A 22,318-nucleotide genomic window follows, 5' to 3' on the forward strand; every position below is an offset into this window, starting at 1 on the left:
ATCATTCCCTGGGGTTCTTGTTGCTCCCCTCCCCTGCTGTCCTGCCACACTCCCCCAGTGCTTTACCTCAGTGTGATGGGATCAGTTCGGGTGCAGTTCCCACACTGTGTCTCTGGTGTTGTCTCCCGCAGGGCCATGGGTCAGTGAGGGGCATCATGTCTCATAGTGGGGCTGGCCATGTGGTCCTCTCTGTGGACTGGCTGCTCTACAGAACCTTCTTTTACCCGAACAAGGAGAGACAAATACTTGCACCTTAGTTGGCCACTTACTCATAAGCTTTCAGTGATGCTCACCAAAGTAGATCACTCACTCACTCACTCACTCACTCACTCACTCACTCACTCACTCACTCACTCACTGCCATTGAGTTGATTCCAACTCATAGTGACCCTACAGGACAGGGTAGAACTGTCCTTGGAAGTTTCTGAGACTCTAACTCTTTATGGGAGTAGAAAGGCCTGTCTTTCTCCCACCAAAGTAGGTAGAACGTGTCATTGAAAGACTGTATTGTGCCTAGGCTGTACATCTTTCTCCTGTGAAGCAGCTGGTGAATTCTGCTTAACCCACCAATTACAGGCAGAGGTTAGAACTTATAACATCACAGAATGAGAGATAGTAATATAATACTGGGAATCATGGCCTTGTCAAATTGACATATTTTGTGGGGACATAATTTGATAATCTTTCTTTTTAAAAATCATTTTATTGGGGGCCATTACAGCTCTTATAAAAATCCATACATCAACTGTATCAAGCACATTTATACATATTTTGCCATCATCATTTTCAAAACATTTTCTTTCTACTTCAGTCTTTGGTATCAGTTCCTAACTTTTCCCCTCCCTCACCCACCTGGTGAACCCTTGATAAATTATTATTATGTTCATATCTTATACCATCCTCTGTCTCCCTTCACCCACGTTTTTGTTGTTTGTCCACCTTGGGGTGGGGGAGTGGGGGTTATAGGTCGATCATTGCTATCAGTTCCCCCTTTCTCCCCCTTTTCCCCCACCTTCTTCCTACCCCACATGGTATGGCTACTCCCATTATTGTTCCTGAGGGGGTTATCTGTCCTGGATTCCGTGGGCAATATCTTTCATCTCATTTGAATCTGAGGAAAACTTTGTAAAACATTTGTTGTCTTTCCTGTTTGACATGTGAGGAGTTGAAGATTCGGAGAGTCACCCACTTTCCCTGTGGTACATAAGCAGGGGGGGTCTCAGAGGTTCCCTTAGAACGCAGTCTCCTGAATTTTGTGTCCTTTACCACAGTAAGACCTGAAATGCCCCATGCTCTTTTTGGCTGAAAATAACTTCCGTTTTTAAAGGGTGGCTCTGAGAGCAATAGAACAGCAACAGTGTGTGGTGTTTTGTTGGAGCTGAGAGCCAGTGTGACTCTTACCTTCTGAGATGGCTTGCATTTAAAATTGATGTACTTGTTCCTTCTGAAAACAGGTTTGCAATCGGTAGAATGAAATTGGAGATGTGCCATCTTTTGTTCAGCTACTTGTTATGAAAATTGGGTATCTGAACTCACATTTTAAGGATTAAGTGGCACCATAAATAATTTAAAACAGTTGTTAGCTTTTAAAATTTCATAAATGAAAAAGTAAAGTAAAAGTCCTCATGGTAGTTTCTCCAGATTTGGGGGGAAATTGAAATCACTTGTGTGTTATTAATCCATGCTTTTCAGGCCCATTGACAGTCGTGTGGGCGAGGTTCATTAGTGGAACGATCCTTTTGTGTTTGAAACCCTTGTGGTTCTTTTGGACTTGCATGATTCTGATCAGAAAGAAAGACTCCTTAATTTCTTAATTTCAATTAGTTTACTTACAAATGCAGAATAGATCTTCATTTAAGCAAATTGCAGCAAGTATTCTGTTAGATTGATTATCAGTATTGTTTTTGTTATGTTGTTTTTAAGTGACTTGACTTCCACTCTTAGCAAATCCACGTGACAGAGTAGAACTGCCCTATAGGGTTTCCTGGTCTGCAGTCTTTACAGAAGCCACCCATCAGGTCTTTCTCCTGTGAAGTTGTTGGGTGGCCTTAAATCACTAGTTAGCAGCCGAGCTCCTACCTGTTGGGTCACCAGGATTTTTCAGTCGATTTTATGGGCTGTAAATGGTCACTCTGATTCAGTTCTTTGCACTCTTGGAAATAAATTTTTTCAAAACTAAGGCGAAGGAACACTCAGTGATGGAAAGGTCCTCCTACCAAGAATCTAAAAATTTTGGTCTTCACAAGAACTGTCAGATTCTTCTCTTAATGTTTGTGGTATCACAATTGTACTAGGACAGTCTAGAATTTTGACCATGAGATAAAGCACTTTCAGACGTTTCAAATATTAATATAAATATGTGGTTATTTAGGTGATTAAAATAGATTTCTGTAGCTCATTTCACAGATTTAAGTCTTTCATCGTTGATATTTTGCTGTTTTTTAATCTTAATTTATTTTTTATTAAACAGATTTATTGGCATGTATTTCACACATCATACAATTCAAGCATTGATGCTATCAGTAGAATTACCAGGGGATAACCGAAATGTTCTCTAACATAAAATGATAATTATGTCTGTAAAGTGAATCAGAGACATACAAGGGGATACCTGAAAAAACACATTTTTTTCAGAGCTATGTATTTAAATTTTTTTACAAAACAACTTTATCACCTTCAAAGTACTCTCCATTACACTTAATACATTTGTCAAATCTGATTCCGTTATTGGAAACATTTTTCAAACTCATCTGTTTGGATGGCTGACAGCACCTCCCTTGTTTTTTTTCTTCACCTTTTCTATGTCATCAAATTGCTGTCCTTTCATGTCCCTCTTCATTCATGGAAACAAAAAGGAGCAAGGTCAGGTGAATGAGCTGTGTGGGTCAAGAGAGGCATGCTGTTTTTTGCCAAAATTGGTGCACTGAGATGCTTGACTGAGCAGGTGCATTGTTGTGGTGGCAAAACCAGTCCTCCATCTGCCAAAAATCAGGCCTTTTTTTGTGGCACACTGTGACACAATATTTTCAGAACCTCTAAATAGAAAGCTTAATTAACAGTATGACCTGGTGGAACAAACTCCATATACGCTATCCCTGTCACATCAAACAAACAAACACACAAGCGAGCATTGCCTTGATCTTTGATTTTACTTGACAAGCTTTTTTTGGGTAAGGTGACAATGGCATCTTCCACTGGCTTGATCGATGCTTGCTTTCAGGGTTGTAAGAATCGGACCATGTCTCATCACCAGTAATGACCTTGGAAAAAAGTCTGGGTTGCTTCGGAGCTGTTCTTTCAAAGCATGGCATGCTTTCACTCGAAGCTCTTTTTGCTGATCAGTCAGAACCGGAGGCACAAATTTCGCAGCTACCCTTCTCATTCTCAAATCTTTCATTAAAATCTACCGAACCGAGTTCCAAGATAGTCCACATAGCTTCCTTATCTCTTCAGTGGTTCATCATTGGTTCTCGAGCACAAGTGCACAAATTTTGAAGACATTTTCGTCTGTTTAGGAAGTTGACGGCCATTCAGAACGAGGTTTATTGTCAATCAACATTTCACCTTTTTTGAAATGAAGTCACTGTACACTTGAGTTTTTCCCATAGTACTGCCTTTGAATCCCGCAACAACGTCAATCTTTTCTCCATTTACCACGATGTTGTCTATTTGTCTAGTTTTGAGGATTTGGGTTTTCTTTACATTGAATTGCAGGTTTTTATTTCCATCAGCTAGAGCTTCTACTCCGTTTTGCTTTTTGTAAGGAAAGGTGTGCCATCTGCAAATCACAGGTTGCCTTCTTCAGATTCTGATACCTCGTATCGCTTCTTGTATTATTTGCTCAGCATACTAATTGAATAAGCATAGTGAAAGGACACAGCCCTGATTTTCAACCACACAGTATCCCCTTGTTCTATTCAAATGACTGTCTCTGGTCCATGTGCAGGTTCCTACATGAGCAAACTGAAGAACTGTTCTGGAATTCTCGTTCTTCTCAATGTTATCCATAGTTGGTTATAAACCACACAGTCAAATGCTTTTGCATAGTCAGTGAAACACAAACAAGCTTTGAAAACGGAAGTCTCGGGTGGAAGGATGAATTTGGGAGAAGGCTTGCTTGGATTTGTTCTGAATTAGTTAGGCTTGTTCCAAAGCTAGGCACATTTTCTCTGTACTTCACATGGAGATTCTTTAGCAGGGCGGTAGAGCTCCTTCTGGTCATTGAAGGGACACAGAGTTGCTAACTGACCAGGGATGGTGCTAAATGGAGATTTCACTAGTAAAATGGAGGTGTTGAATTTGATGAGATTCTTTCAATTGAGGGGAAATGTGTTAGGTTGATTTGTGTTCATTGAACACCTTTATAAGTTGAATTTTAGCTCTATATAAAAATATTAAAGGGTAAGCAACAACAAAATCTCCAAGGTTATCATCACACACTTCATTTGGCTTCTCTTCAAAATTATTATTGTTTTCTACTTCTCTCTTGTTTTCTTAAAGACTAATTAGGCCAAGTTTCTGTAAGTTTGACAACCCACTAGACGTTTTACCTCATCTGCTACACGTTTCATGCTTTGTGTGACTGTTCGAATAAACATTCTGTGTGAAAAATGCAGGGATAACACAATGTAGCCTCAGCTGCAACAAAAGTACATGTCCACATGGTCTTCATGGGTGGTACAGTAGTGAAGAGTTTGCAGTTTGCCGCAGTGCCTGCTACAGCACACCATGTGAGAGTCACTGGATGACAACGATTCTGGGAGCAGAGATGGAGGAGAATGGGGAATAAGAGAAAATGTTCTAGAGCAGTGGTTCTCAACCTTTCTAATGCTGCTACCATTCAATACAATTCCTCATGTTGTGGTGACCCCGACTCTAAAATTATTTTCATTGCTACTTCATAACTTTAATTTTGCTACTGTTATGAATTGTGGGACCCCTCTGAAAGGGTTGTTCGACCTCCAAAGGGGTTGCGACCCATAGATTGAGAACCACTGTTCTAGGGGGCTATAACTCTTCTGGCTTTTCCTAATCCTGCTTCCCCCTAATTTGGATAGAAACAAATCCCAGCAGAACTCTTCTTTTAGAACCAAAGGACTGCTCTTTTACATGACCCTCCTCTACCTCATCACATTAAATCGAATTCAACATCCCTTCTTGTTTGTTTCATGGGAGGTTCCTTAATGTTGAATTTCAAGATTATGACTAGTGTAAATGATGTGTATGGCATTGTCCAATAGAGCATATGCACAGAAAATGTTAGCGAGGAGCCAAGTTTCCAAGCACACGATTGAGTGAAAAGTGTCAAACAATTGCAGTATGTGCTTCATTTGTTGTTCTTTTGTTGCTGTCGCTCAGGCTCTGACTCATGGTGTGGCCTGATGCAAAACGGAATAAAACATTGCCCGGCCCTGTGCCATCCTGCCGTTGGATTGTATTTTTTGAGCCCATTGTTTGGTCAAGTGTAAGGTCATTGAAAATGAGGGAAACCCTCCATGAGCTGGATTGCCAGAGGAGCTGCAACTATGGGCTCAAATATTGGTTTTTGTGTGTTTCCTACATGCTCGCTCTGGCTCTCTCTCTCTCTGTATGTATATGTATATGTGTGTGTGTATATATATATACACACATATATATATATATTCAGTTATTTATGCCCATCAAGAGCGTGTCATGCGATGATTGAAAGTTAGGGAGGGTGGAGAGAAATGGAACAAGTAATAGAAAATGAGCTTTTTACATATAAATAAGTAGAAGAATTATTAAAATGATTTTTGGTTAGCTATCAAATAGTCTGCCTTCTGGAATTGTGAAGAGCTAATGGATTTGGCTGTGTCTTGAAAAGGAGACTAATTCTTATTTCATTTGAAGTCGCCTCTTCCTAAAAACATCGGTTTACAACCCTCAGGAGGACAGCTTGTATCAGTTATCTAAGTTTAAAAATGGAAAACACCTCTTCGTAGCATCGAACAGGACAGCTTATTTTACTTATCTAATTTTAAAATTTGGTTAAGTGTATCTTGTATTTATTTCCTACATTATATGTTTTCATAGCATGATTATAATGTTTTTAAAGCATTATAACACTGCCTTAAAAATTCATAAGCAAGGTGTTTTATATCTATTTTTTTAAAAATTATTTTCAGAATTGTTTTTGATATGTACAGCTTGGGATTTGATGCCAGCAGTACACTGTTTTGACTTGCCTCTGTATTGAGTGTCCTAAGAACCCTGGTGGCATAGTGGTTACAAGTTGGGCAAGATCAGCAGTTCGAAACCACTAGCCACCGCTTGGGAGGGAAAGATGAAGCTTTCTACTCCAGTAAAAAGTCATCATCTTGGAAACTCGCAGGGGTAGTTCTACCCTGTTCTATGGTTGCTCTGAGTTGCGGTCTACGCAATGGCAGTGAATTTGTTTTTGTGTGTTTGGTTGTTTGTTTTGGATGCCTAGTATTCTTGTTATGTACGTGGACCTATAAAGAGATTCTGATTCGCTTCAGGAGCTGCATGTAGCATGTATGTAAGTTATTTTAATTAGTATTCTATATTTTTAAATTTCAGCATGTTGGAGCAAGATTCCAGGAAACTGAAGCCTGGTGTGAGCCCTGCAAATCAAAGGAGGCATCTTCTAGAATTTTCTGCTAAAGAGGTGCAAGACACATCAGATGGTATCATCCAGAAAAATAGCTTAAGGTTAGATGGTATATATCTGTTTTTTTCTAACTTATTTAATGAAACTCAAGTATAATATTATTTCACATCTAAATTTTTCATGCATCTTTTTGACTAATGGGACAGATAAGTTATCAAGACCAGTTAATACATTTTACTGTTAAGGTCAGTTCTGTGAGTAAATTTGCTGTGAAATCTTTACTAATTTTAGAATTCATGCAGATGTGACTTTCAAGTCACAGATTGAATGCATTAATATACATAAACACTATCTAATATTTGCTGCTTATCCATCTGTAGACATGTGTTAGGATGGATTGATATGTGAGTGAGTAAGTGGCCTAGAGGGTAACCATATCTGCCCTCTGGCTTCCCTGTTGCTTGCTGTAGACATGTCTCCACACTCTATCCCTCTTTACCTATTCCAACACTAACTTCCTCCCATGGCCCTATCTATTCTGGGTGTGTTATTAACTCACAGTTAAGGGGTTTATCAGGAAGCTAACGGTTTACCACAAGTCAGAATCAGTAAACAATAAGGACTCAGTCACTGGTCCACAGCAACCCTTCTCCTCAGCCAGCAGCCACGTCTCTCTCCAGTCCTCAGCCTCTCAGCCATGTGGTCTTTTGACCTCTGCCTTCATGGATCAGGAAGTCTGCCTGCTGCTCTGTCTCAGCCTGAGAGTCTTGACACTACTCTGTTCTATCTTATGGTCTCTTGCCTTGGCCTCTGGTCCCCGTGCCGCAGCCTCTGGTGCTGTTGGTCTTAGCCTCCACCACTTCAGAAGGAGATCTAGAGCATGCTCCAGTGGTGGCTCTTTTCCTGATGGTCCTGGGTTTCTGTATGTGTCTGATATGGTTGTTATACACAGAGGAATGGTTTTTGTGGAGGTTTGGTTTTTGTCTCTCAGCAGACCATACCCCCCAAGGAAACAAAGAGTGGTGACTTAGTTCACACCTTCTACTAATGTGGATACTTAATTCCACCTTAATCCTGTCGATTAGCATAGTAGAGAACGTCTTCCAAAATGGATTATAACCACAGGCATAGAGGCTAAAATTGATAACAATCATATAAGGGGTTATGGCTAGAGGGGCCGTATTAATTGACTGCATCTCAATATGGTTAACCCTATTTGCAATCCTTAGGTAAAATAATTTATTCTTACTGATTGTGAACTTTGTTGAACCTTCCTTCCTTGTTATAATACTGACTTGGTAAATTCCATATTGTTTGTCAATAACAAAAGGCTTACAAGGGGGCTTCCAAAAGCTCATAGAAAAATTTCATGATCTTTTTATTTAATTTCTCCCATGAACTTTTGGAAGCCCCTTCCTATAATTATACAAAAATATAATTTCTGTATTTGGAAACTTGGAGGAGTAAGGTGTGCCTGACCCAAGCCATGGTATTTTTAATCACTTCATATGCGTGTGAAAATCAGAGATTGCATAAGAAAGACTGAAGAACACGTGATGCATTTGAGCTATGGTGATGCCGACGAATATTGAGAAATCTCATGGACTGCCAAAAGAACAAACTGATCTGTCCTGGCGAAAGTAAAACCAGAATGCTCCTTAGAGGCAAGGGTGACAAGACCTTATCTTTCATACTTGGGGCATGTTATCAGGGGAGACCAGTCCCCGGAGAAGGACATTGTGCTTGGCCAAGTCGCCAGGCAGAGAGACAGAGGAAGCCCCTAGAAGAGATGGATCAGCACTATTGCTACAACAATGGGCTCAAATATAACAATTGTGAGGCTGCCGCAGGTCAGGGCAGTGTTTTGTGTACATAGCATCAGTATAAGTAGGCACTGTCTGATGGCACTTGTCAACAACAGCAACAGAAGATTACTGTGGGCATTTTCAAAGCTGTATATGAACTTTTCGATAAACATTTTCTTTGTGATAGTTGGGATTTGTATTACATCTGCATGGAGCTAGGTCCTTGACTAACAAGAGAAAACAAGGTCATAACATGGCCAAACCAAAATCTTAAGGTTTTCTAGGCCACGGCCCACAGGGGAGTCATTCTCCTAATCTAACCCATGCCATTGACTGTTAATTATCTTGGCGGTCAGCCCTCACACTTCAAGTCACCACTGGCTAACACAGTCCTTTAAGTTTATCTCCATCTAGCCTTCCTAGAAAACAATGCTCGTATTTACTTTTTCAGGAAACCTGCAGTATGTTAAGAACTGTGCTAAGTGCGGTGAAAGATCTAAGAGTTGTGTGGTAGTAACTATAAAGCAATGGGGAATGTGATAGCTGCTGGAATGTTGGAAAACATGTAACATTTCTTGTATTTCACATGCCAAAATTATGTCCTAACTTCTGGAATAGTGATTCCAGTGATCACTTAGCAGTCTTCTTGAAATTTGCTGGAGTTTGATAGTTGCTTTAATTTTACTCTATAATTTGTTCGAGCTTTCCCTACATGTTATGTAATTATGAGTTTTCTGCTCCCACCCGAAGTTGTGTTTAAAATTTAACACGCTTTAACTTTATCAGAGTTAAGCATGTACCCCTTCAGTATGTAAAACTTGTTGCTAAGAAATAGAACAAGATTTTTCTTAGGTACTTGACTTCCAGTTCAGGTAACATTTCTTGACAAGAGAATTGTTTATTTGGCATGATCTAAATAGAAGCCTTCAGTTACTAGTCCAAATGAAACTCAGGTAACCTGGTAGCTCCAGGGAATCATAGTTCTCTAATTACACTAGTCTATTCCATAGGTCTCAGTGGATTTCAAGCTATAATTGATCAGCTTTCAAAGTAGCACATGAAGTGCAAGTTATCTCAGTGGTCAGGGCTCGCCCCTCAAGTCACCATTGCCTGTGCATATTTGAGTTACTTTCTTGGTAAAGGTCTTAGTTATCTAGATTACTATAACAGAATGACTATAAGCGAGTTGCTTTAATAACCAAATTTAGTTTCTCACTAGACTTCTGAATTCAGGGTGCTAGCTCTAAGGGAAGGGTTTTTTTTTTGGTTGGTTCAGAGGAAGGGCTTTCTCTCTTTGAGCTTTGGCTCCTGAGCAGTCTTCATGTGATTTAGCATCTCTCTAGCCTCATTATTGCTTCTGCTGGTTTGTTCAATCTCTTTTATGTCTCAAGAAATGGGCTCAAGATAGGTCCTACACTCATCCTGTCTCATTAACATGATAGACAACCTATGCTCCAATGGGATTATATCCACAGGCATCCAACCCCCCTCCTCCCCAAAACTCATTGCCCTTCAGTCAGTTCCAACTCATAGTGACTCTATAGGACAGAGTAGAACTGCCCTGTGGGTTACCAAGACTGTAAACTCTTTACAGGTAGAAAGCTTCATCTTTCTCCCACAGAGCAGCTGGTAGTTTTGAACTGCTGACTTTGTGGTTAATAGCCCAACATATAACCACTACACAACCAGGGCCCAATTTCCACAGGCATAGAGGCTAGAATTTACAATATATCTGGAGCCAGGGGACTTCTAAAAGTTTTATGGAAAATGCAATTGAAAGATAATAGGACTTTTCCACAAAGTTTTCCAAAGCCCTTTGTATTTGGAGGGGGGGACACACAGTTCAATCTATAACAGTAGCAAAAAAATTAAAGCTTGTTGGCATTGTGCCAGTCTCTTTAAAATACTTAAAATGCTTACTGAGCAACTTGAAAGATTTAAATAAAGGTGTCAATTCATTATTTGATGCTCTTGTTTTTCATCATTGTAAAAACGGAACCAAAGACACCAAGAGAAGTTTGGTGAAGCACTTGGAAGCACCAGATATAAATTTGCAGTGAACTGAATTTTAGAAGAGTTTGTACTCAGCCATGGTGCCTGTATTTATTTTGTAACAAAACTTATCTTATTTTACATTTCATCTTTTTGGAGAATTATAAAAACTAGTTCAAATGACAAAGGAGTTGATTGTAGTCCCGTAGTTTACAATAGTAATATTTGCCTTTCATTTAAAAGCCAAATTAATTGTATATATATTTATAAGGAGTGCTGGTGACATAGTGGTTAAGCATTGGGCTGCTAACCCCAAGGTCACCAGTTCAAAATTACCAGCTGCTCCATTTGTATTTTGACTGCATTGTTTGTATTTTTAAGTATGACTGCAGCATTTGTATTTTTAAATACGCAGACATGACTTTTAGAACAATACCTACACAAGAAAGAAGAGACTTTCTACTCCTGTAAAGAGTGAGTCTTGGAAACCACAGGGGCAGTTTTATCCTGTCCTGTAGGGTCGCCATGAGTCATAATCAACTCTATGGCAATGAGTTTAGTTTTTGGTATATGTATTTACAATCTGAGAGGTGTTAGGATATATAAATAAAATGACCATGTCAACCAACATTTTTAAGAATGAAAAGTAGTGCCTCGTAACGTCAGGACATCAAGCATACATTTTGGGTAAACGGAAAAGGGTAGTCGGCCTACGTAAGCCATCAGCCAGAGCCTGCCTTTATCCCAGGAGTTTTTATCAACTGGAGCTCACTCACTGACCTTTACTTTGGCGATTCATTTGCTGAAAGGTTTCTCTTGCTATAGAACAATGGCTTACAGGCACTCTAGAACTCCGAGCACGTCGGGCTCGTGTGGGTCTAATTGTCTCCAGATTGCCTGCTGGCTTAGACTCTCCCTTTCCTTTTTTCTTCAACTCCACCCAGTCTCTTTCCTGGTATTTCTCCTATTAGATTTTTTCTTTTTCTTTTCCAAAGAATATTCTTGGACAGTAGAACAAAGCCAGTGAGCACAAATGTGTAGAAGTCATTGCTAGAGTTTATCACATGGAAAGAAAATCAGCAATATTATAAATTAGTATAGTTTCAAAAGAAGTTTTAGACTCTTCTGATGGACTGCAGTGTTTGTATTTTTAAATATGCAACACGATTTTAAAAACAATAGCTACACGACAAGTCATTCTTGACTTTTTAGCCTGGCAAGCAGCCTCTCCCGCAGAAGGGTGCACTTTAAGAAGGACAAGAGCAATTTCCTTTACTTTCCCCTCAACAATTTTCACTTGATTCCCTTTTGAGAGTCATCATCATCTGTGGACCACCTTCTTTGTTTTCATCCAAACAGTCCTGCTCTAGCCAGAAGAGAGCGTATTGAGAAAGCTGCTGCTGCAAGTTGCCCTGATGCTTTTTCCTGTGTACAGGGCAGACAGAAAAGTCTCCGACTTGTATCTTGAAGTTGGACCTTACCTTTGCCAACATTAGTTTTGTCAAGTGTGCCATTGGCTTCAGTGCAGACTTCTCCCTTCATCTTACTTGACCTTTCCTCTGTGTTTAGCTGCAGGGACCTCCCTCCTTGAAGCAGTCTCTTGAGTTACTTTATTTAAGCCTTTGTCCTTCTTCACTGGCTGATGTGCTGCTGCTTGTCTTTTCTGTAGGCTCGCAAGATTTGGCACTGTGAACCATTTTGTTTTCTCCCTGGCAAGTCGACCTATAATTTAGTGCACATTTCATATCTGTTTCTCCTGTTGACTGTCAAATTTAAGTTTCCAGTTCAGACTTTCCTTTGAGATATGTACTCACAGGTCTTCTTGACAGCTCTATTTTAACATTGCAAGTTTCACAAGTCCACAGAGGAACTCCTGTTAGGGCCCTTTCCTTGTTCTACCACCAACCCAGTTCTCTACCACAGCCTCCTTCATTGCCTAGAAGACACATTTGGTTGGTGGTTAGGAAAGTATACATATGTTAAGCCACAGGAGTAATTGGTTAATAGCCTGTTGATGTCATATTAGCGATTTAGATTCCTTATGTTTCCAAAATTTATGTTCAGCTCTTTGCCTCTTTCACTTTCCTCCTACTGAGTACTTGGTGTCTCTTTACCCCCATACCTTTTAAAATTGCAATTTTGTTGAAAACTATAAATGAAAACAAAACGTAAGGTGTTACATGATAAATACTGCTCCTCCTACCACCACATGGTCTTTCTCTCAAGCTTCACCCTTACAGTGTCAGGTCCTCTGTTCTAGCAGCTCTAACGAACTCTTGGTGTATGCTGGGAGGGCAGGAACCATTGTATTACCATTCTATCCCTAGTTAATGCTATATAATAATTACTTCGTAAGCCATAGCTGTGTAAATGTGAATTACCATGGTATTTCTGTAGAAATTGGAAAATGACTTTGTAGTATATAATCTATAAACCAAAACACACAACTCCCCACCCCCCAAACTTTTCTGCTACTGAGTTGATTCTGATTCATGTCAACCCTATATGATTTCTACGACTAAACCAGTGTGGAGCCAGACGGCTTCATCTTTCTCATGGAGGGGCTTGTGGACTCTTAACCACTGGCCTTTTGGTTAGCAACCTAAAGCTTAACCTGAAGCACCACCAGGGCTCTGTGTGTTCCTTCTTTCTAACACCCTTGCTTCTTTTTAAGAGTCTGTTCTATTTACTACATTTTAATATTTATGGAAAGTTTGAAGTAGTAATGAGGCTCTCATAGCAAACTTTAAATAAGGAATTTAAGACGCAACTGAATTTCGTGCATGTGTATTTCAGATATGACCATTCTGTTTCCAATGACAAAGCCCTGATGGTACTAACTGAAGAGCCACTACTTTATATTCCTCCACCTCCCTGTCAGCCCCTGATTAACACAACGGAATCTCTCAGGTGAGTCTTGGAGGATGTTGTAGAACTAGCTGGATGAGTTCTGGTGTCTAATGTTGAGACTAGAAATGTGTTTGTCCAGACGGATTGAGTGACTGAGAGAAGTCCCATTGGAGGTGGTTGTTGGGTGCCGTCGAGGCGCCGCCAACCCACAGTGACCTGATCTACAACAGAACGAAACGCTGCCTGGGCCTGCGCCAGCCTCACAGTCGTCTTTATGTGTGAGCCTTGCAGGATAACTATACGTATAGTCTTGTTGTTCAGTTTCCTCACCCACTTGATAGAGATGGTAGAGACTATTTCAAGTAATGATATTAGGGTTACATGCTAAAGTATGTCTTAATATTCGAAAGCTGCAGAATGATAAAACATCCCAGGTGTAAGTGTATTTTGTGGCAATGGTAACATTCGTAGCAGAAAGCACTTTTCCCTTAAGTTAGGAAGCCGGTCATTTGAAGCCGTGTGAGTTTAGAGACTCTTCCCCTTTAGCGCACCCTTCTGTATCAACTTGACCCCAGGGTTTTTTCCTGTGATTTTGGGTGCTATCCAAAAGGACCTTGACCCCGAAAGCTACCTCTGATAAGTAGTAATCAACTATGTTTTAATAAAAACAGTTCTGTGTCTTTCCAGCCACTCTGAAAGATAAGCAAAATAAAGGAGGTTAAATTTGAATTAGCCTTTCATTCTTTTCAGACTTGGAAAATTTGAATCTGTAGTGCATTGATGATGATGCTTCCCCTCCCCCAGCTTATTGAAAACAACTTAACATCACATATCTACATTTTTTGCAAATCGGAAAGCAATATTGAGACATCAACCACTTGCAATCTTCTCTGTGACCTACAGAATCTGATTAAATCCTCCTCCAACTCGGGTCAGACTTGTGTTTGATTAACTACATGTTTGATTACTTACACTGTTTTATAGGTTAAATCATGAACTTCGAGGATGGGTTCATAGACATGAAGTGGAAAGGACGAAGTCAAGAAGGATGACAAATAGTCAACAGAAAGCCCGCATTCTTCAGGTGTGTTTCCTCTGTCTCTGCGTAACGCTTGGCATCTTTTTTAGCAGGCTTCCTCAGCGGGGGTTGCTATCTCCAGGCAAGAGTCAGTTTGACCCACTTCCTACTTCCTTCTGCTGTTTTTGGTACAGCTGTGATTGCCACTGGGGCCCCGCTTTCTCTCTTCTCTGCTCGTGTTTAATAGCACGCGTTTAGGGTTTTTAGCACCAATTTATCTTGCTCATACATGTTGCTGTTTTTTTCTGGTTTTTCCTTCAAATTGACTTCCAAACAATGGGTTACTGTACCTGGACATCTGCTTCAAATATTTTTGTTTTGGTTTGTTTTTGCACAAGTGATGTAATAAACAGCACCACTGTTCTCTGTTCTTGCTGCGGTCAGGTGCTATTGACTTAATTTGGACTCAGCGCGGCCCTGTGCGGCAGAGGAAAACTGCCCCACTGAGCTTTCTTGGCTGTAATCTTTATGGAAGCAGATCACCAAGCCTTTCTTCCCTGGAGCCACTGGGTGGCTTTGAACTGCCGTCCTTTCAGTTAGCAGCTGAACACTTAACTGTTGTGTCACCAAGGCTCCTGAACATTACAGAAAGAGGGTTTTGAAACATGGGGATTGCTTGGAAGTAAAGAAGGCACATATCTGTGAAGGTCTTTATGAACTTAGTCATGTACTACCATGGTTTAATACTCTTTAAATATAAAGGTTCAGGTTGAAAATAAAAGGTTGAAAAAGGGTTTATACAAAAAACCCAAGGTCACCAGCCTATGCAACCACGAGGTGTCGAAGGAATCAGGTATAAGGCATCATTAGAACAAAAAAATCTTACCATAGTGAATGATGGGGGGAGTGTGAAGTGGAGACCCAAAGCCCATCAATAGGCCACTGGAGATCCCCTTGCAGAGGGATCTTGGGGAGGAGATGAGCCAGTCAGGGGGCGATGTAACAATGATGAAAAATACAACTTTCCTCTAGTTCCTAAATGTTTCCTTCCCGCTCCCACTACCATGACTCGAATTCGACCTTGCAAGTCTGGCTAGACCAGAGGATGTACACTGGTACAGATAGGAACTGAAAATACAGGGAATCCAGGGCGGATGATCCCTACAGGACCAGTGGTGTGAGTGGCGAAACAGGGAGGGTAGAGGGAGAGTGGGTAGGAAAGAGGGAACTGATTACAAGGAACTATATGTGACCTCCTCCGTGGGGGACGGACAACCGAAAAGTGACTGAAGGGAGACGTCGGACAGGGCAAGATATGACAAAATACCAATTTATAAACTATCAAGGGCTCATGAGGGAGGGGGGAGCGGGGAGGGAGGGGAAAAATGAGGGCCTAATGCCGGGGGTTTAAGTGGAGAGAAAATGTTTTGAGAATGATGTACAAATGCGCTTTACACAATTGATGTGTGTATGGATTATGATAAGAGTTGTATGAGCCCCTAATAAAATGATTTTTTAAAAAAAGAAAAGAGAAAAAGAAAAAAAAACCCAAGGAAACAAGTTATGGCAAATGGGGTTTCCATTCTGAGGTGGTTTGCCACTATTTTAAGACATAGCTTCATTCATTAACTATTTGTTATTATAATTTTTCATCAGCTATTGATTGCTACCACTGAAGCACTTAACTAGAAAGTAGCACATCTAAGCTTTCACCAAATCACCACTGATAGTGCTCAAGAGCCAGGTGCTGTTCTATACCCTGAGAATAGAGTATGTGTACAAACGTGCATACATTCATATAGGTATGTATATGTGTCTGTGTGAAATGCATACATTTATACAGGTATGGGTGCATATAAAGGGGCTCTCAAAGAGTTCCAGGAAAAATGCCATTGTCTTCTAATTCCATTTTCCACAAACATTTTGAAAGCCCCTCAGCTATGTATGTGAATTCATGTATGTGTACACACACATGTAATTCCCACCTCATGGCACGTACTTTCTAATGGGGGACAACAAACAAATTAAATAAATGTATAATATACTCAAAAGTGGAGATAAATTCTCTTTTGGGGGGAAAAAGAAGGCAAAAGGTTCTAAGTTAGAATTGAAGGAGATGAGTGATTATTTTAGATCGGATGATCAGAGATGGTTTCCTCAAAGTTTTGAGTTGAGTAAGATATTGTCAAGATAGTTAATATTAGTGGTGACACCAAATAGCCCCCAAATCTCAATGGCTTAATGGAATGAAAAATTATTTTTGTATACAAAATCTGGTATCGTTCTCCATTATAACTTTTTCCAAGCGATGACTAAGGGATCTAGGTTCATCCCAAGGTTTGGTCTCAACAGCTTGAAATCCCTTGCCTTTCTGATTTAGGGTGTTGAGAAAGAGAGCTGGGGAAATGATGGGAAATGTGTTAGGAATCAGGCTTAGACTTTAGCAGCAGATACAAAGCTGAAGCTTTACAATTGTGTAAAGCTGCTACATTACCTAAACGACTGCAAAGGAGCCTGAGAAAATGTAACCTCACTGTGTGCTCAGGAAGAAAGGAAGGGTTTGAGGCGGTTATAACATTGTTTCTGGCATGGGTGGAACATGAAGGAGTAACTAGGTATAAAGAGCTAGGAGAAAATCTGGGGAAAGAACTTCCAACAAAGGGAACAGCAAATGTCAAGCCACCGGGAGGGAACAGCTCAGTAGACTGGACTACAATGACTTAGAGGAGAGGGGTAGGAAGTGAGGCCAGAGAGGCAGTGGAAGGTAGAGCTTATCAAACCTCAGCGGTTATAATGCAAGCTTTGGATTTCATGCCAGGTATGAGTGAAGGCATTGAAAGGCTTGGGCAGAAAAGTGGCTTAAGTTGACTGCCATTAAAAAAAAATTACTGTAGCTGTTACATAGCACAGACCGTTGGTGGGAGGCAACTGAATATTGGGAGACCAGCTAAGAGGTAATTTTAGTTGTCTAAGTGAGAGAGCATTGGAACCTTATACTAGTGTGGTATTTTTGGAGATCGAGGAAAGTACTTGAATGCCAAATATATTTTGAAAGTGGAGCTGATAGAAATTGCTGATGCAAAATATAAAGCAAGCAATGATAATTCGTTTACTTTAGCAACTGGATGAATGCTGATTCATTTTACTGAGACAAGGACGATTGGGGAAGAAGGAGTTGGAGGCAGGACTCAAGGAGTGATTACCTGTTGTAGTTGTTGTGTAAGATGAGAAATACCCACTGAGTTTGATCATTGGAACTTGTTAGTGATCACAACGAAATGAATTGGCATTTGGTGACTAGAGCCTGACTGAAGTGGATTCACAAAGTAATACTAGATGAGGAGGCAGGGAAATTTCTTGGCATGATCTCCAGAAATGGGAACAGTGAAATGGAGTAGCTATAGGGAACAAGGTTTACTTAAGAATTAGAAATATGTCACCAGGTTTACATGTTTACATACTAATAGAAACACATTACCTATATGGTTATTTGGAGACTCATTGGAAGCAATTGTATGATGTGTTCAAAAGTGCACTAAAAAGAAGCCAATAACAAGGATTTGTAACTGTTAAAGAATTTTTTTTTTGCCTCTAAAATTAAGAGTTGTGGGATCAGTGGTGGGGCTGCCATCCAAAAGGTTGGCAGTTGAAGCCCACTAGCTGTTCTGAAGAAGAAAGATGAGGCTATGTGCTCCGGTAAAGATTTAGAGTCTTGGAAATTCTATAAAGGGTCTCTATGAGTTGGAATTTACTTAATGGTTTTGGATTTTAAAAAATAAGTATCAATGTGAGAGACGCTCTTGACTGTAGATGAGCTCAGTCTCTGAAGTTCTGATATTCTTTGGTGATCTAGTACGTGACTTTCGGGGCCTCTTCAATACCACTTCTTTATCTGTTGTGGTGGGGTGGGGAATATTTATTTGCCAAGGACCATTTGGATATTTATGACATCAGTCACAGGTCATATTGGTCAAACATTTAATTAACTCACCAATAATGTGGAACTGCTTCTCTGTTACGTTAGATGGTATTGATGATTTCCAGGGCCTTATCTGGCCCATGGGGGGTACATTCTCCACCCCTGTACTCTGGCGACTTTATTGGCTAGAGGATGTAAGAAACCACTCCCACTCTCACAGTACCTCAAAGTTACCCTAGAGTTGAGTGACATTGGATTATACCGTCTATTACTTTAAAATGCATATCTACCAGATTCAACACATCAGATGTGGCAGTCTGCTTTTGTACAGATTTACAGCCTTGAAATCTTTGGCTGAAGGTTCTCCTCTGTCCTGTAGGGTTGCTAGAGCTGGAATCTACTTTATGGCAGTGAGTTTTTCATTTTTAAATATCTTTGTAGCTCAGTTTTCCTTAAAGCCTTTCCACCCATTTCTGAAAGTAGTCTAGCTTCTTCCAGGCATCTTTGTTAATTTCATTTGTGTCAAAGTAGCAGAGATTATTTAAAATTAGCTATTTAATCTGTTCATTCTAAACCTTATATTTATCAACTAGCTGTAATTTAACTTTGGCTTTATTTACTGTTTGTGGCTAATCATGCCAATAAGTGTTGTTATTATTATTTTTAATTTAAGCATATGTGTTTCTTGTTCTCTTCACTTTCTTGGTACCTTTTTCATTTTGTGTAACAAGCATTAATTGAACACCTACTACATGGAAAACCTACATGTACTTTCATGAAATAAGACTTGTTAAGAGCCAGAAGCCCAGTATTCACCGTGCGTTGGTCCTGTGTACTAAAGACTAGTTCTTTCCTCTTCCTAAATCCTCTGCACCTGTTTCTCTTTTAGCATCTTTACATTGCATTGCTTTCATATATCTGACTTCCCGGTTACACTGTGAGCATCTTGAGAGCTGAGGGCAAATGTCATTGAATTTTGTATCCCAGGTGCATGTAGTAGGTACTCTATCCACGTTGGGTTGCTGAAGAATGATGGGTTGACAAAGTAATGAACAAAGGAGGCATTTTGTGATTAAACAGTTAATTAAGCCACTGTTTGACCAGGATAATTAATAATAAGGATGCTTCTTTAATGTAATAATAATTAGTTGCTCTTGAACTCTGATACTCTAAATAACTCTTTTGAAGACCAGATTATGCAGCTGCAAGGACTATAAAAAGGCATAGGATAAAAGAGAAGATATGGGAAGACAATGTAACATGTGTTGGACATTATTGACTCCATATTGAACTCCCATTTTTCCCTCAGGAAGATCCCTTTAGTGATGTGTTCACTGTCTAAACAAATATTTCGTGTTCTTGCATGCTATCAAGTCAGTTGTAGCTCATAGAGACCCCTCTCACAGAGTAGAACTGCCTCATTGAGGTTTCTTGGCTGTACTCTTTACAGAAGCAGATCACTAGGTCTTTTTCTTGCTGAGCCCTTGGGTGGGTTTGAACCACCAAGCTTTCTGTTAGCAGATGAGTGCTTAACTGTTCACAAGGACTCCTTATAAGTTTAGATATGCTCTTTATGTTTAACCGAGTAAACAATAGGATCTAATTTTATCATGAACCTTAATACTTAAGTACTTTTCATTCAGAACACAATATTTTAGGCAAACAAGTGGTCATTTATATATATCTAGTAATACAGGTATAGCTTGGTCATAAAGCTTTCTGTTCTTGGATTAAGGTTTTGGGCTGTTTAAAAAAAATTGTAAGAAGTACCTTTAATGTCTCAGTCTTCATAAGACAGCTCTCATTCATGATAAAAAAAAGTTGACTATCTTAATGAGATTTTATTTAAAAACCATGCTGAGTCAATATAAAGAAATGTTCATTTCTGTATATTTCATAAAAAATGTCCCCCCTCCTTCTAGGGTGCTTTGGAACAAGGCTCAAATTCTCAGCTGATGGCTGTTCAGTACACAGAGACCACGAGCATCGGGTAAGAAAGTATGGAAACTTTTGGCCAGGGAATTGAAAATAGCTGGTATTTTCGTAAATTTGAAATTCATACTTTGTCTTTGACATCTTAAGTTTATTGTCCTCTGTAACTGTAGATTAGTCCATATAACATAACTACTTTTGAGAAAAGCCAAACAATTTCAAAAGGTTTATTCCTCCGGAATCTCTTGGGTACAAATTTAGTCAAAATGCTGCTCAGTTAAACTTTTCTGAAAATCTTAAATACACATAGCTCTCCTGTTCTTGATTTGCATCTATTTATTTCAGGAGCCCAGGGGAAGGGAATGTTATTTTTCGAGCGTCTGCTCTGTGCCAGGTGTCTTGCTGAGTGTTTTCCATGCACTTTATCTTTAAACCCATAGAAAAATGTGAAGATAGATACCCTTACCTTTACATATAGGGAAACGGGGCAAGTAAAACAGAATTTGTGCGTGTCAGTTTCAGAATCATAGAGCTGGTAAATGGCAGAATCAGAATTCAGATTCTGTTGGACTTAAAATGCATTGTTCATTATTTAATACTACTAAATATTTTGACAGATGCCTAAGAGGATACTGTAGCTAGAGAGATTTAAATAATGTGCTGACCAAGACCAAAAAAACAAAAAAACCCCAAAAACCAAATCAAACCTACTGCCATCGAGTCAATTCTGATTCATAGTGACCCTCTAGGACAGACTAGAACTGCCTCTGTGAGTTCTCGAGACTGTAACACTCTATGGGACAGCTGGTGGTTTCAAAGTCCTAATCTTGGTATTAGTAGCCCTATCACTACCACCAGGGCTCTTACTGTTGAAGTCATACCCAACTAAAGGAAACAGTATCATGTGGTTAAGATCTTTAGAGGTGGGCAGAGTTCAAATTCTGTGGTATCCTCATCTATAAAGTTCTGAGTGCACAGTTGATGTAATCATTAAACTACCATATATACTCGAGTCTAAGCCGACCTGAATATCAGCCGTGGCACTTAATTTTACCACAAAAACTGCATTAAAAATGTGCTGAAAAACAGCTTATACACGAGAATTAGCAGTAGATAATACATTAATTGAACAACTATTTCCTGAGAACCTATTTGTGCTAGATAGGATTCCAGGCACCTTGGAGTGGAGGCACATAGGAAGGGGCTTTAAAAAAAATTAAAGATAAAAATGGAAGTGAAAAATAAGGGAATTTCCCAAACGTTGTGACATCCCCTCCTATGATGTGTAAATTATAAGTTATTATGTAAATTAAAGAGATACAAAAAGATGTTAATTGAAAGCTACTTTATTTATTAGTCTTTAAACTGAGAATTCAGATTAAGTGACAGTGAACAGTGTATCAGATCATGAATGCCCAAAATGCTAAGATATTTAATAATACTGTGGAAATGGATCACTGAGGGATAGGTGGTGGGCTACTAACTGCAAGGTCAGTGGTTCAAACTTACCAGCCATTCCTCAGGAGAAAAATTTGGCTGTCTGCACCCACGAAAATTTACAGACTTGGAAACCCTACACCTGAATCGCCTCATGGTGGTAGCTTTTCCAGAAGTCCTTGGAATATTTCCTTCCCTTTTAAAATTAATTTTCCACAAACATTTCAAAGCCCCATTTAATAACTCATTGCTGTTGAGTGGATTCCAACTCACAGCTACCCCGTAGGACCGGAGAACTGTCCCTATGAGTTTCCGAGACTGCTGCTGTTCACAGGAGTAGAAAGCCTCATTTTTCTCCCATGGAATAGCTGGTGGTTTTGAACCTTGACGTTAGCAGCCCAATGCATAACCCATTACACTTCCAGTGCTCCTAGTTCCTTCACTAGTAACTAATAATTCTCTATTAGCCAGACTGTTGTTCAAATATTTTATGTATATTTAAAGACTATATCTGTATATTTGATGAATCATTGTGATAACATTTCTTAGCTAGTTGGTGTTTTTAGTGAATTATGTTCAAAGTATTATATGCAGAACTAGCCTAGTGAGCAAATGGATGCACATCTGACTCATCATTTTCTGTTTTTTAAATCATTTTATTGGGGGCTCGTATATTACAATCCATCCATACATCCATTGTGTCAAGCACATCTGTACATATGTTGCCATCACCACTTTCAAAACATTTTCTTTCTATTTGAGCCCTTGATATC

General features: G+C 39.6%; 1 protein-coding gene across 6 annotated transcripts in view; it reads left to right on the plus strand.

Moving 5' to 3' along the window:
- ATF6 (activating transcription factor 6) overlaps positions 1–22,318 on the plus strand; it is a 223,077-nt gene that overhangs the window by 87,505 nt on the left and 113,254 nt on the right. For all 6 annotated transcript variants that reach the window (XM_045297893.1, XM_045297895.1, XM_045297890.1 and 3 more), the window contains 4 exons: positions 6,562–6,693; positions 13,186–13,299; positions 14,224–14,323; positions 20,099–20,166. In XM_045297893.1, the coding sequence (XP_045153828.1) occupies positions 6,562–6,693; positions 13,186–13,299; positions 14,224–14,323; positions 20,099–20,166 (414 nt within the window). The remainder of the gene's footprint in view (positions 1–6,561; positions 6,694–13,185; positions 13,300–14,223; positions 14,324–20,098; positions 20,167–22,318) is intronic.

Source organism: Echinops telfairi, unplaced genomic scaffold (assembly GCF_000313985.2).
Source record: "Echinops telfairi isolate 266 unplaced genomic scaffold, ASM31398v2 ScPeMD7_7424;HRSCAF=8462, whole genome shotgun sequence".
Lineage (NCBI taxonomy): Eukaryota > Metazoa > Chordata > Mammalia > Afrosoricida > Tenrecidae > Echinops > Echinops telfairi.